Genomic DNA, 12778 nt, shown 5'->3' with positions numbered 1-12778 from the left:
ACCCTTTAAAACCTCCAGAGAGGGAAAACAGCCTCTCAGCCTCTCTTCCTTGGCGTCACCATCTCATGAAGAGGCCCATTTGGTCTGAGCTTCGATGAGGTAAATTTAGCTTTTTATGCTTCGGTCTGATCACACTATGAAGCCAAAATAAAGCCAGAGCAGTGTCAAATCTCTGCTGAAATGGGACATTACTAAAAATATTAGCCCACTTTGTGAGCGGAGAGACCTGCAGGGAAGGAGTGAGCCATGCAACAACACATGAGACTTACAGACTTTCAGAAAGGGGCTTGTTCAGTGTTTAGCTGCAATTTTTCTTTGACAACATGATAAATGTTTGACTAGAAGTGCAGTTGGGATAAAATTTTTATTAAATACAGTAATGTTGAAGTTAGCAAAGTCCAAACTACATGTCATCTAAATATAAAAAACGTATAAAAATCTCCATTATTCTGCATTTGCACTTGAGTAAACTGTTGTTCAGACTCTTGCTTGCCTCTGGTTTTATGTTTGGTTGACTTACAGTGACAGGCTTCACCCTAAAGGCACTAACAGAGATATGATCAAGAATCCAGCTTAGAGAAAGGGGATGATAACACAAATAAGTAGTGAATCTGGCCGCCTGAAGCCTGACAGCACAAATGTCTTATGTCTTACACATGAGACTAGCCCCCTCTAGTGGCTGACGATAAAATCCTGGGACTGGTATCATTTGTAAATATGAGTACGGTAGTTGGTCAGATGGTGAAAGGTAAATAAAACCCACACCAGCTAGCGTGTTTTCTGCCAGCCAACAAGAAGCAACAGAACTTCTAATCTGAATGATCCTCTGGGCTCAAAATGGGCAGAAATTAGCAGCTAGCTGCAGGAGGCTCTGAAAGAAAGCTGGCAAATTTAAATTATCTGGATATTGTGATTCCAAAGGGAGAGCTTATTAAGATGAAGGAACAGTTCTGGAGACAAATGCAATAATAATTTTCAGCTCCAAGACATGATATAAAGTCATTACAATAAACTGCAAATTGCATGCTTACTTTTCCCAGCATACGGCACCCACTCTCTGCAAGAGGACACAAAAAGGGACAAAACATGTAATGCTAGTGAGTCCAGATTTCATAGGCTTGTTCCTGATGAGGTGAAATCCTGTACAGTATTTCACTTTCAGATTTTTATTTATCATTTACAGTATAAGAGGCCATAACCTACAGCAGGATTTTACTTGTGGAAATACAAAGTTTCGGAGTTAAAGGGCTTAAGATGCTTTTCTCTGCTGCTTTGCAGCCCCACTCCAAGATTTATGCAAATAAGGTTTATTTTTACATGAAAATCTTCTCAGATGTTGCACCAGATGGGATCTATTGAAAGGGTAATATTTAAAAAATATGTAGCAATGTAAATGTTAAACTTGAGCAAAGTTAGTGGAGAGTTTTCTAATGTTCATTTTGCTTTTTCTCTAGCTGCTGCAAAAACCGTCACAACACAAAACTAAAACACTTTTTCCTCAAGAATATCAGCCACCTGTTATAAGGCAACAAAATGAAACCTGGTTAGATTCATTTATGTAGCAGTTTTTCACTCATAACTTCACTCATAAATCTTTGGTACAGTATATACACTGCATATGGTTTAACTCTGACTGTCATGGAGGAGAGATGAGGATCATAAAACAAAGCTATAGTAACAGTTTAACAGCACCCTTTAATAAAAATTATAAATATGGTGGAGAAAATACATCAGTCAAATGAACATTTTTAATTGGCATAAATGGATGATGTGTTTTTGTCTTTAACGGTTGCCAAAGGCACAATTCACCAACTCCTTGATGAAAAGTTGATAAAAAACCAGAGACATGTCAGTCAGTCGGTGCTCACCACAGCCAGAGTCACAAGCTTTATCTCTTTCCCCACAACAGGAGGCTTCAGGAAACCGTTTTTCCCAATAAGAAATCAGCGTATTCTTTCCTGCGCAGCACCCGGTGCATTTTGAAAGTGTTGGGTGATGTGTTTGAGTAGGCCATCATCTGCTTACGAAGCTCCTTGAACGCACCATCCGCCACCAGCTGCACCCTCATTGGTCCGATGCTGCCTTTGATACGGAAAGACTTGTAGACAGCCGAGTCCTGCTGGAGAGAGATGTCCAGCTGGGAGGAAGGAGAGAAGACAGCATTCAGAGAAAAACAATAAAGAGTGATTTTATAATAAAGTGCGGGCATGCTGTGTATTTTTGCTGCTTTCTCGGATTGTCTTACCTTGTATCGTTGTTCCTCTGTGAGGTTCCTCACACCTTTCAGCTCTACAAACACCTGGTAATGAGGATCTGAGCCGCCTATTGAATCTCCTACAACACCACAGTGAAGTGAGATTCATTACAGCGCAAACTGAATCAACACTCACAGATTACAAATGCTGATATGACCGAGTGGCATAATCGAGACGTCTTACCCAGGATGCCACTCTCAGCGCAGCAGTAGTCGACCAGCTGAGCTCCTGGCCACTGAGCAACAGCTTTCTTCAGAGCATCAAGGAACAACACTTCAGTCACCTTCTCCCCTCGAACGTTCAACATCTGGCCACGTCTGGCAGGAGACAGAGGCAGGGAGAAAACATTTAACATTTACCTAAGCACACATGCATGAGTATGAGATGATACACTTGCATTAATTTGTACTGCCATACTGTACCTGTACTGAAACTCAACGATGGGGCACTGATTATGGAACCCAACTACTTTCACAATGTCTCCAACGCGATATCTGTGAAAACAGCAAAATACCAGTGTCACTTATGTAGCTGTAACAGTTAGTTATAATGTTCAATTCTAATTGTATATCAGATTGTCTGATGGAGCCAGATCACAAATCTTGACATTAGCTTTATCATTCTGAATCTGTCATGATAGATTGCAGTGAAGTGACAACACATCACTAAACCAATAACACAAAGCAATCATGGGACATAATTTCATTCACAGAACCGAAGGGCACTTGATTGACAATTAACCCTTTAAAATCAGAGCAAACAAGCCTCTGTATAATTCAGGCAGATAGATAGATGTTTCACTACGCCATGTAAAAAAAAAAAATTTCGTACCTGAAGAGTCCTGAAGCGTTTGTAATGACAAGTTCGTAGTTTTGTCCCTCCTTCACCTCCTCCATCAGCAGGGTGTGAGGCGTCTCCTCCTCCAGGCTGCTCTCGGGCAGGAACTCACAGAACATGGAGCGAGGACACAGCAGATAGCGTCTGCTTGTCTCCTGAGGCCACAGGTTCACCCCTATTAGACCTGGAGGGGCCCATACATTCAGTTAAAGCTGATGGATGACTTTATAACTTGTAAATATAGAAATAATAATCCGAAAAATCTTTTAATTGGTGCCATCAGTCATTCATGCTCAGACCTCGATTTAACCTCAGAGATCTCTCTCTTCTGTTGAGACCAAAACTAATGATGTTGACGTTTTATTTTTGATTAAACGATTAATCAGTTAAATTATAAACTGTCATCAGAAGTTATAACAGCCAAAAGTGGCATCGTTAATCTCTTTATCGACTGACAATGAAGAAAACACACACAACTCATTTGCATCTGTGAATCTGCAGCCAGCAAAACTACTTTATATGGTAAATGACTAAAAATAACGCAACTGGAAATCACTGAATTTTAACTTTTAACAACTTAACTGAAGAGTCCTGCTGTGTGTAAAGCAATTTACTTACTGTCATTCTGTTTAATATATATTTAATGCGCAATTTGCTTGACCGTGGATTATGCGAACTCATGTGGGCAGTAAAGTAGGACACGCACCTTCCACATGCTATGTCAGACAGAAATTTCCTGGCCACCCTACCATCAAAACTGACTTGACTTTGTCATTTACACCAGCTGTTCCCACAGTAGTGTCCAGGGTTGCATAATGGTTCTTACCTTCAGTAGCAGCATAAAAGGGAGAGTAGAAAGGAATTCCCTGGCAGTAATTCTCCCTCAACATTTCCCCGTAGATCTGATTGGAGCCTGAGTCCACCGCCAGCACCAGGTGGAGGTGAGGCCACAGCCGCTTGGCGATCCCCCTGAAGCCGTCCTGGAAGTGGGCCCGGAGCTGAGCGGCTCTTTCTGGGTCTGGCTTCATCAGAGCTTCAAGCCCGGCCCTCACTTTGGGCTCGAGAGCCAGAGCACCGCTGACCTTTCCTCGTTCAATGTCCTCCACAAGCTCCTGCCAACGATCCTACAGGACAGAGAGGGAGAGAGATCAGATAGAAATTACATTTTGAAATGGTATCATTGATTTTACAATTATGAACTAAATTTTTTTTTTTTTTTTTTTTTGTTTCTTATTATTTTCTGTAACATTTTCCAGTTTCCTACATGAATTTAATCAAGTAGAGAATAGCATGATGTAAAAAAACACATAAAATGTTTATACATGACATGCAACCTTTAATAAATCGTGACGTGAACGATGCAGTACCTGCAGGGCACTGAAAGCATAGAAAACCGTGGAGGCAAAGTTCGACTCCAGCGTTCCCACACTGGGATCTTTCAGAGCAAAAAGAAGGTGCAGGTAGAGTGTGTCCTTCTCACTGGGAACCTTCAGAGACAGGTACAGTACAGTTTAGTTGGAAGTCATTAGGAAATTGAATTAAGTTCTGCATGCAAACCAAAAGCAAACCATAAAAACAATGTTCAGTAACGACTAAAACCTTGAAGTGTTAATCACACACCGTAAATCTTTCATCACGGGGCGAAGACGTAACGCCCAGACTAATCAATATGTTTATTGTACCTCAAAGGCAGGCGCTGGGGTGGTGTAGAGGTTCAGCATCTGGCGGGAGGAGGCTGGTGTAGATGAGTTTGGTCCAATGGGAATGCCGGCCTCAGACTGGCGAAAAGTAGGTGTGTAGAAGAACTTGGTTGTGCGCTGGAGGCTGTCGGTCGCAGGGAATGCCTGACGCATGGCATTCAAACACACACTCACTCCCTGGTGGAAACACACAAATAAAAATTGTTATTATCATAGTTTTATATGGACAGTAGCACAACACAGGCTGCAACAGGGCCAACACATCATCAAGACCAAGCAGTGGCTTCACCTGCAGGAAGAACTCAGTGTTGGTGTCTTTGGTGCTGAGCAGCATGGCGCTGGCTCCTGACGTCCCAGAGGTCATTGCCAGGATCAGCGGCTTCTCAGCAATGATCACCTTCTCCTCTCCTGCAGCGATGTGTCTGATGAGCTCTCGGTAGTGCTCGTATGTGGTGATGGGGTGACGTGCCCGGAAGGTTGCACTGTCTGAAACAACGTCAGTGTAACTGTGAACAACCAGTTTAAACTCAAGTAAAGTTTGCTCAGAGATTATTTTGATTTCCGCATTTTATCATTTTGTAATCTTCACTTCGCTGATGAAGACCATGAAATGAGGTTAAAAGCTCAGAGAGAGCAAGTAATTGGACCTTTGAGTTGAAATTATACAATCATAAATACTGTTACCAAGGTCAAGAATTAACTACAATGTTCATGTCTTCATAAAGCTTCTTCAAGTGACCCACAGCTTTATCTTAGATCATTTAATTCCCCATGGGTTTGACAGCATTATAGTCAGAATGATCTTCATGCATATTTTTACAGGCAGGACTTTTATGAATTTGAAACATTTGAAGAATTAGCATCTTATATGGGATTCCGGCTCTGTTTGCTCATTTTTGGATAAAACATGCAATTTGAAGATATTAATTAATTTAACAGCTGAATGAATCTAAATTGAAATAAATAAATGTATTTATATTCTGATAGTCTGTTAATCTTTTTAGCCAATTTTTAACTAAAATGGTGGTTCCAGCTACTGAAATGTGAGAATTTGACACATTTCTTGTCAGGTCAAAGTAAATAAACGTATTTTTGAACGACTGTCTAATGAAATATGAAATATGTAAACATTGCCTTGAGCTCAGAGGAATTGACAGGCATTTTTCACTTTTTAAAGACTTCAAGTGCCTTGACCTCGGTAAAATCCTGTTTCCTGCCCTGCTGTCATTGACTGCCGTGCAGCCTATAGACTCTGACCATATATAAGCAACACACAACCTTACATCACAGTAAGTCAGAGGACAAATCTGCGTGAGAGCTGGTTTTACAACCAAATGCCCACACGCCTGGAACAGTTCATTTCCACAATCTTATTTCGTTTCTTACCTTTGATCGAGCAGAAGTCAAACTGTCTTCCATAACATGTGTTTGCGTTTTTACTCAGGCGCTTCAGCAGCGTCTCCTCCTGGACTCGTTTCACATTGAGCGTGTCGGATTCAAGTTTCTTTCTCTGTCGTCTGCCCAGCCAGCCCAAAGCCTTCACCCCCAGATACTGACTCAGAAGACCGCTTAACGTCCGGTTGTCACCCTTCATCTTCGAGCTAATGTCCCTCCAAACAAGTGCCATCCCGGCCAGGGAACAAACACCGAGGGCTACAGGCAGAGGAGGCGGCATCCCTGTGAACAGCCCTGGTGTTACACAAGGAACACAAACGGAAAAGGCGCCAGGTGGGGGCGCTATTAGTCTATATTACATGCGTTACCTGTTTTACCTACAGACAAGACGGACAACTGTACACTGCTGCTGCTCCAGGACACTGTTACAGCGACATTTTGCATCATTTCACACATTCAGCTTCATCATATTGAATCCACTTACCCTGCTTCTGTCCAACGATGGCGACTGCAAACGATAAAACCGCAAAACACAGGGGCACAGCAACACGAAACCAGGACACAGCCATCTAGACAAAACGTTGTGACCTAGTCTTTCTGCTGTTTTAACTGAATATAATAACGTTTAGGCTGCATTTATGTGTCAAAGGAAGAGTCTTAACTTTTGCTCTCGCCACTGTTTGAGCTTCTTCCGTGTTTTGGTCACAAGCTGTCACTGATTGGTTGACTATACGATGACGTTTGCCAATCTGTTCTCCACGTGTGCTGTTAATAAAGATATTTATAAGATTTATATATATATAGATGTTACTTTCCATCATATATCAGTATTATTTTGTTATTTTATGAATTATATTATCATATATTATATTATATAGAAGATATATGATAAGATCTTTATATACAGTCTATGGCTCTACAGAACCATTGAAATAAAAAGACAAAAACAAACAAGCAAACATAACTCAAAAATTCTATCCGAATTGGTCATGATGTCACGCTAAAAGTAGTAATCTATTTTAGAAAAATCATCAATAACAACGACAACAATCGAGATTAATGTCATGTTCTCTTTATAAATTTAGGTAAATCCTTGGTACCTAAAGTTAAAATCAGTACATATTACCATATTATATATACAATATATAAATATTTTTACTGTTATTGATATTAGTTTCATTTTCATTTATATATGTTGTATAATTTGATGATAAAGGAACTGAGCTAATGCTGCACTGAAACTATACAGTAATTATGATTATAATTTATGCATTAGGCACAGGATTTGTCTGGTCTGTGATTACTAATTTGAAAAGCAATGTTAGCATCAGGGCATTAATATCAGCAGTATTGTCCTGAGCTGCAAAACATGTAATAAGTCCTTCTTGCCGCTGGCAGTACATTAGTCCACTGAAACCCCTTCATCAGCTCTCCTCCTCAGAACCTGCAAAAGATCAGAGACAACACTGAAACCTTTGATGCTGGTCTGTGCTGGAAATGATCAGTCAGAGAGATCTGCAGTTCGCTCACCTGTTTCATTTCCACGGTGACAGCTGATCATGAAAGAGGACATAAATTATGTTGTGTGCATGAATTAATAAACACATGGTTGTGATTATTTTAGATGATGTTTAGATGTCTTTGCTTTTTTTTTTTTTTTTTTTAGACCAACCTGCCCAAGTAAAGGGTAACACCAAGGGTCCATCGACAGACGCACCATGGACCAGCTCAGCTAGCCAGGACACTTCAGCTGGGTTGTCAACAAAAACCTCCTCTGGTTCATCGATGCACCACTCAAACTCTGCCACAACAAACATAAACACAGAGATGCTCAATGTGCACTGTTGATTTTCAGCTTATTTATCTACATTATCATTCATTGTGTATTCTAAGAAACCTTTTGTGGTATAGAATATACAAGATGGGAAGTAGCTGCCAAACATATTTGATCATGGATATTTTCTTCTCAGCTAACCTGTGACAGAGCCTTCATCTTCCTCCTCCTCCTCCTCCTCCTCCTCTTTGGACCAGGCTGTGCTTGTTATCACTGCAACGCTGCAGTCAGACATTGAGGATGTGAGGCTGCCGCTTTGAAGTGTCTGTCTTAAGCGTGCCATGTCACAGATGTACGCCTCTTTGTAGAACTGACTGGCTGCAGATACACAGCAAAAAAGAAAAAAAAAGAAAGAGACACCTTTGGCTTGTGATTATGTAAGAAACAGTTTAAAGGTCCCATATTGTTCTATTTTCATTGCTTGTTTTCAATACTGTTGTAGCTTGGGGTCAGATTAATATTCTTTGCAGGGTTTTCCCAAGGACAATATGATAGGATGTTCTCACTGGAATGACAAAACCTATTGAGAGGAGGCATAAAGGAGTCTGTGATGAGTCTGAAATAGTGACAAAAGGATTTATCACTGATTTATATTGCAAACACTTGGCCTAGAATACGGAGGCTGTTACCTCACGGACATGTACGACAAAAAGAAAACCCTGAGGTGTTGGAGCAGAGTAGGATGAGCCTGCTGACCCTGCATGTCTTCCAGCTGTTGGATGTAGTTGACTGCATCTCTGGTGGTGACGCAGAGCCCGTGACTATCACTGAGGTGCTTCAGGACGTGTTTGGAGTGGAAGGCTGAGTGAGTGTAATACACCAGCTTCGGGAGGCACAGAGAGCCGACTGCAGCGATTTCAAACCTGCTGCCCTGGAAAGCAACAGAAAGGTCAAGACCAAAGCTCGTACAGGTGTCAATATGCAAGTTTCTGTGGATATAACTATGCATAGGGGCGTATGATGTTCTTAGGACCAACCTGGAAAGTGAAGCGGTCAATATTGGTCCAGGAAAAATCATACAACAGACACAGTTTCCCCTCCACCCCCTTGAGAAAAATCAAAATCAGTTCACATTTATAATACAAGCCATCTCAACTCACTTTTCCAGAGAATTTAATTTACATCTACGAGTCAAACCCTTCATGGATTAATGTGCATGTGCCAAAATGAATTCCCTAACTGAGGAGGACCCACCTGATAAATACGGACTCCTTTCACTGCCACACCAAGAAGGATTGAACTTCTCAGCTCCTTTTTCTCCTGCACATAAAAGAAGCAGAGTTTAAAATATAAAACATGAGCTCATAAAACAGATGCTGCAGCAGAGAGTGTGTTTCCTCACTTCAATATGTGCAGAAATGCAGGATGAGCCACGATGAGGCCAAACAAGTGATACTCAGCTCTTTTCTCATGCCAGGCATCGGAACAAATTTGTATAAATGAACAAGATAAGTCAGATAAACAAATAATTCAGCATGACTGAGTTTCATTATAATAGGACCAGTGCTTTTATGGTTATTAGGGCCCATTTCTGGTGGTTTTCCTCAGCTAATTTAAATGCTGAGCGTGAGTCGGTGCAGTCTGACCTGTCTCATCCTGTAGAAGGTGACCAGTCCATCCTGCAGGCTGCTGGCCTCTTTTATAAACTGCAGGATAGCTTGGCTACGTGACACGCCTCTCAGCTCACCGTGCAACACAGGGCAGTGCTGGAGCAGGTAGTCTCGTCCACGACGCTTTATCAGCTGAGCACGCAAACATGCACATAAAATTAATATGATTTCTAAGGTTAGGTTTAAAGTGTCACACTTATTTATTTATTTATTTATTTATTTTTTTACCCAGGAGGGGAAGTAATCTTCAGGAAGAAAGTAACATCTGTGTTTTCTCTCCTGTCTTTTCTCCTCCTCTCTCTGCAGATCTCCGACTTCAGCCTGAAGCGCAGACGCTGCCAGCTGGAAAAACAAAGCTTCCTGATGGCGGCTCTGTGAGCGCAGCGCCTTCTGCCTCAGCTCAGTGTAGTAGAGCTGCTGTACTTTGCTGCTCCTGAAACAAAGCGGAGATCGGGTCACAAAGGTCATCTTTGTTTCATGGAGGTTTTGTGAGCCGTCATTTCATTTCACTGATCAGCAGCTCATGAAATAATAAATAAGAAAACATAATGTTATGTTGATTGTATGATTATACAGTGGCCTGTGCAGAGGGCACGACATTTATGATTTGTATTTGGGAGACCAACTCACAATATTAGCAGCCCATTCTCCACATAATACTGCACCCTCAGGAATACGATGAATGGGACCTGAAAAGTTAGAATAAATACTTTAACAGAGTCAAAGAGCTATATTACTCATTTTAAGAGTTTTCTAAGCAGTCTAGTTAATATTTGAAGACACAAACAAAATTCATGTAACAAAGACCTGATGCTCATTAAGTTGTGAGATAATAAAAAAGAAAAAGAAAAAAACTCACTGTTCTGGAGCCTCTGCTCCATCTTTTGCCAAAATACTTGCTCAGCTTTTGGTCCAAATCCAGAAAGAGATATTCATTATCTGAGGAAAAAACACACACATTCAAGGAACATAGATCAACATCAAGTCCAAGGGTAATACTGGGAACAGTTTTATTAGTATTCAAGCAATTAGCAAATAATTAATGTCATTTTTAACTTCACAGGCTGATAAGAGAACAAGTGCATTCATTACGAGCAGCCTCCCTAAGTCTCAGCATTCCTCAATAGATGAAGTGTAAACATTTTCACTTGACGCCCACACAGACAGTGACTGACCTCTGAGAACAGCCAGGCTGAAGACCTGGAGATCACTGACGCCAAGCTGCCTCAACACACTGGTCAACACCTCACGGCTTCTGGCTTTTACCTGAAAAACACACTCAATAAGAATGGGACACACACAAGAGCTACGTGGCTCCGAGTCTAACCTGTGAGTTTTGGGTTCACACTGATACAGTATTTTTCTCATTATTAGGTATCAGACAGTTGTTTTGTCCAATGCTGACATGATGGAGATGACTCCTTGATTACAGAAACTGTAAAATCAGATATTCAGTTATTATTATTATTTGATTATTATTATTTGAATATTCAATCATTTCATTATTTCGTTTCGCGTATTGGGTTGAGCTGAACACTCTGATTTGAAGCATTTATGTGTTCTTACCATTAGCTCAACCATCCTCTGTTAAAAAGATGTCAGCCCTTATTGAGAGAGTTCAGGGATTTTACGAATGTTTCCATTCGCATGGTCAAAATACTCTTGAAAGGCAGATCCAGTCTGCTCAGTGCAGAATTTGAACAGATACTGAAACAGATACTCAATATTTCAATTTTTGCATTAGAATAATTAAGCTCAAGCACAGTCCTGAACTATACAACCAAGTAAGATAAACAGTACCCGTCTTCAAAAACCCAATTCCCAAACCCAAAGCAGGGTGGTCCATGTCCTGACTCTGGCATAGAAGAAAGGCCTTTAAGTGGGAAAGTTAATCTGGGGTATATGATGCATCGGGATTAAAGTGAAACAAATCAATAAAAGGACTTTGACAGCCACTCACCCTGACAGTACAGTCCAGGTGCTGCTTGTTGGGTAGAAGGATGCACACTTGTCGCCTCTGTTTGGTCCTCATTGTCACAGTAAGCTTCCGTGCGTCTCTGTCCTCCATATATCCTCCTCCTGTCCTCCCACAGGCTTCACAAGCAAGTCAGCCCTCCCTCCTCGACCTGACACCTACTGACTTATGATATGGTGTATTTTGTCAAACAGGCATCAAGTTAATCTGTGAAGTTAACTGTAGAACTGAAACAATCAGTCCATCAATCAATTAGTTGATTGAAACAAAATTACTTGACAATTAAACTGAAAATCAATCAATAATTTCAAGCAAGCAAAAATACCACATTTAGCATTTTCTGGTTTCAGTATTTGCTGCTCTTCTCTGTCATATATGATCATATACACAGTACTGTGGAAAACATTTTGGCACTGTAGATGTTTAGATTCTTATCCATCAGGGAGGCATCTGATTGGTCGCAAAATAAATTCTTGCTTTTACTGTGGCAAGTTCTCCAAGATGCTTGAAACAACCAACCAGCCGAGTATGTAAGAAAACTGTGAACAAGTGTTTTAAAGACAAACGGTGGTCACGCCAAATACTGATTTCATTTAGGGTTAGGATTAGGGTTAGTTTTTTCTATTTCTTGCATTTTGTATAAAGTTAGCTGATAAATACAAACTATTATTTCTGAAAGCCTCCTCCCTTTTAGTGCCATACACTTTTACACAGTACTGTGTACACATTGGGTTGAAACAAGGACCACCTCTGCCTTTTTTGGGGACATTCTTCGCATATTTGAGAGTCAACAGTGTGTGGACTGGAAACACTGGATCAAAAGGCTGGATCAAACTGCGCACACTGTGGTTACATTTTAAGATCATTAAGTCTTAGGCCCCATAATTTAGCAATTTTCCCCACTTCTTCAAATTTTGAATACAAAATGATTGAGAAAGTAATCTGTAGAATAATTGATAATTAACATAATTATTGTATGTAGCTCTGCTTCAGTGTTGTGTGCTGGTACCATGCTTCAAAATAGACATAAGTGAAAGATATTGACATTTGATATCCACACAGTTACTGTCCCACCCACAAAAAAATAAAACGACAGACAAGAGATCTTTGTTAATCTATCATTAATTTATTTAAAAACAAAATCTAATAATGCCAATTGTGCTTTGCTTTGA

At 40.6% G+C, this 12778-nt stretch overlaps 2 protein-coding genes and 1 long non-coding RNA gene across 4 annotated transcripts; all 3 read right to left on the bottom strand.

Moving 5' to 3' along the window:
* Positions 1–235: 235 nt before the first annotated feature.
* ghdc (GH3 domain containing) lies at positions 236–6868 on the bottom strand. 2 transcript variants are annotated; one of them, XM_022743560.1, is made up of 11 exons: positions 6672–6868; positions 6179–6481; positions 5082–5278; positions 4775–4969; positions 4460–4579; positions 3919–4216; positions 3087–3276; positions 2678–2749; positions 2439–2572; positions 2246–2334; positions 236–2137 (listed from the first exon to the last, which is right to left on the bottom strand). In XM_022743560.1, the coding sequence occupies exons 1-11, from the start codon at positions 6754–6756 to the stop codon at positions 1916–1918; spliced, it is 1905 nt and encodes a 634-aa protein (XP_022599281.1). In that variant the 5' UTR covers positions 6757–6868; the 3' UTR covers positions 236–1915. The 2 variants fall into 2 exon arrangements, with proteins under 2 accessions (XP_022599281.1, XP_022599283.1); XM_022743562.1 differs by having other exon boundaries at positions 6179–6469.
* A 700-nt stretch (positions 6869–7568) lies between these two features.
* On the bottom strand, positions 7569–7937 carry LOC111220399. Its single transcript, XR_002665059.1, has 3 exons — positions 7860–7937; positions 7718–7740; positions 7569–7631 (listed from the first exon to the last, which is right to left on the bottom strand). It is a non-coding gene; the product is annotated as an uncharacterized LOC111220399 (long non-coding RNA).
* Positions 7612–11663, bottom strand: LOC111219609 (FERM domain-containing protein 6-like). Its single transcript, XM_022742323.1, has 12 exons — positions 11592–11663; positions 10807–10897; positions 10491–10570; positions 10262–10320; positions 9860–10064; positions 9608–9763; positions 9216–9281; positions 8999–9067; positions 8718–8892; positions 8163–8339; positions 7905–7988; positions 7612–7631 (listed from the first exon to the last, which is right to left on the bottom strand). Exons 1-12 carry the CDS (start codon positions 11661–11663, stop codon positions 7612–7614), a joined length of 1254 nt encoding a protein of 417 aa, XP_022598044.1.
* Positions 11664–12778: the final 1115 nt, after the last annotated feature.

The sequence above is a fragment of the Seriola dumerili genome, unplaced genomic scaffold, assembly GCF_002260705.1.
Source record: "Seriola dumerili isolate Sdu_G_001 unplaced genomic scaffold, Sdu_1.0 BDQW01000068.1, whole genome shotgun sequence".
Classification (NCBI taxonomy): domain Eukaryota; kingdom Metazoa; phylum Chordata; class Actinopteri; order Carangiformes; family Carangidae; genus Seriola; species Seriola dumerili.
The sequence above is the reverse complement of the archived record's forward strand: the minus strand, read 5'-3'. Positions and strand labels throughout refer to the sequence as shown.

Excerpts from the sequence above, each read along its gene's own strand:
- ghdc (XM_022743560.1), bottom strand. The coding sequence starts at position 6,756 with ATGGCTGTGTCCTGGTTTCGTGTTGCTGTGCCCCTGTGTTTTGCGGTT. Across the intron at positions 2,750-3,086 it reads AACGCTTCAGGACTCTTCAG|ATATCGCGTTGGAGACATTG; the intron begins GTACGAAATTTT and ends CTGTTTTCACAG. Across the intron at positions 2,335-2,438 it reads CGCTGAGAGTGGCATCCTGG|GAGATTCAATAGGCGGCTCA; the intron begins GTAAGACGTCTC and ends GTGGTGTTGTAG.
- LOC111219609 (XM_022742323.1), bottom strand. The coding sequence starts at position 11,663 with ATGAGGACCAAACAGAGGCGACAAGTGTGCATCCTTCTACCCAACAAG. Across the intron at positions 10,065-10,261 it reads GAGAATGGGCTGCTAATATT|GAGCAGCAAAGTACAGCAGC; the intron begins GTGAGTTGGTCT and ends GCTTTGTTTCAG. Across the intron at positions 9,068-9,215 it reads AAGGAGTCCGTATTTATCAG|GGGGTGGAGGGGAAACTGTG; the intron begins GTGGGTCCTCCT and ends ATTTTTCTCAAG.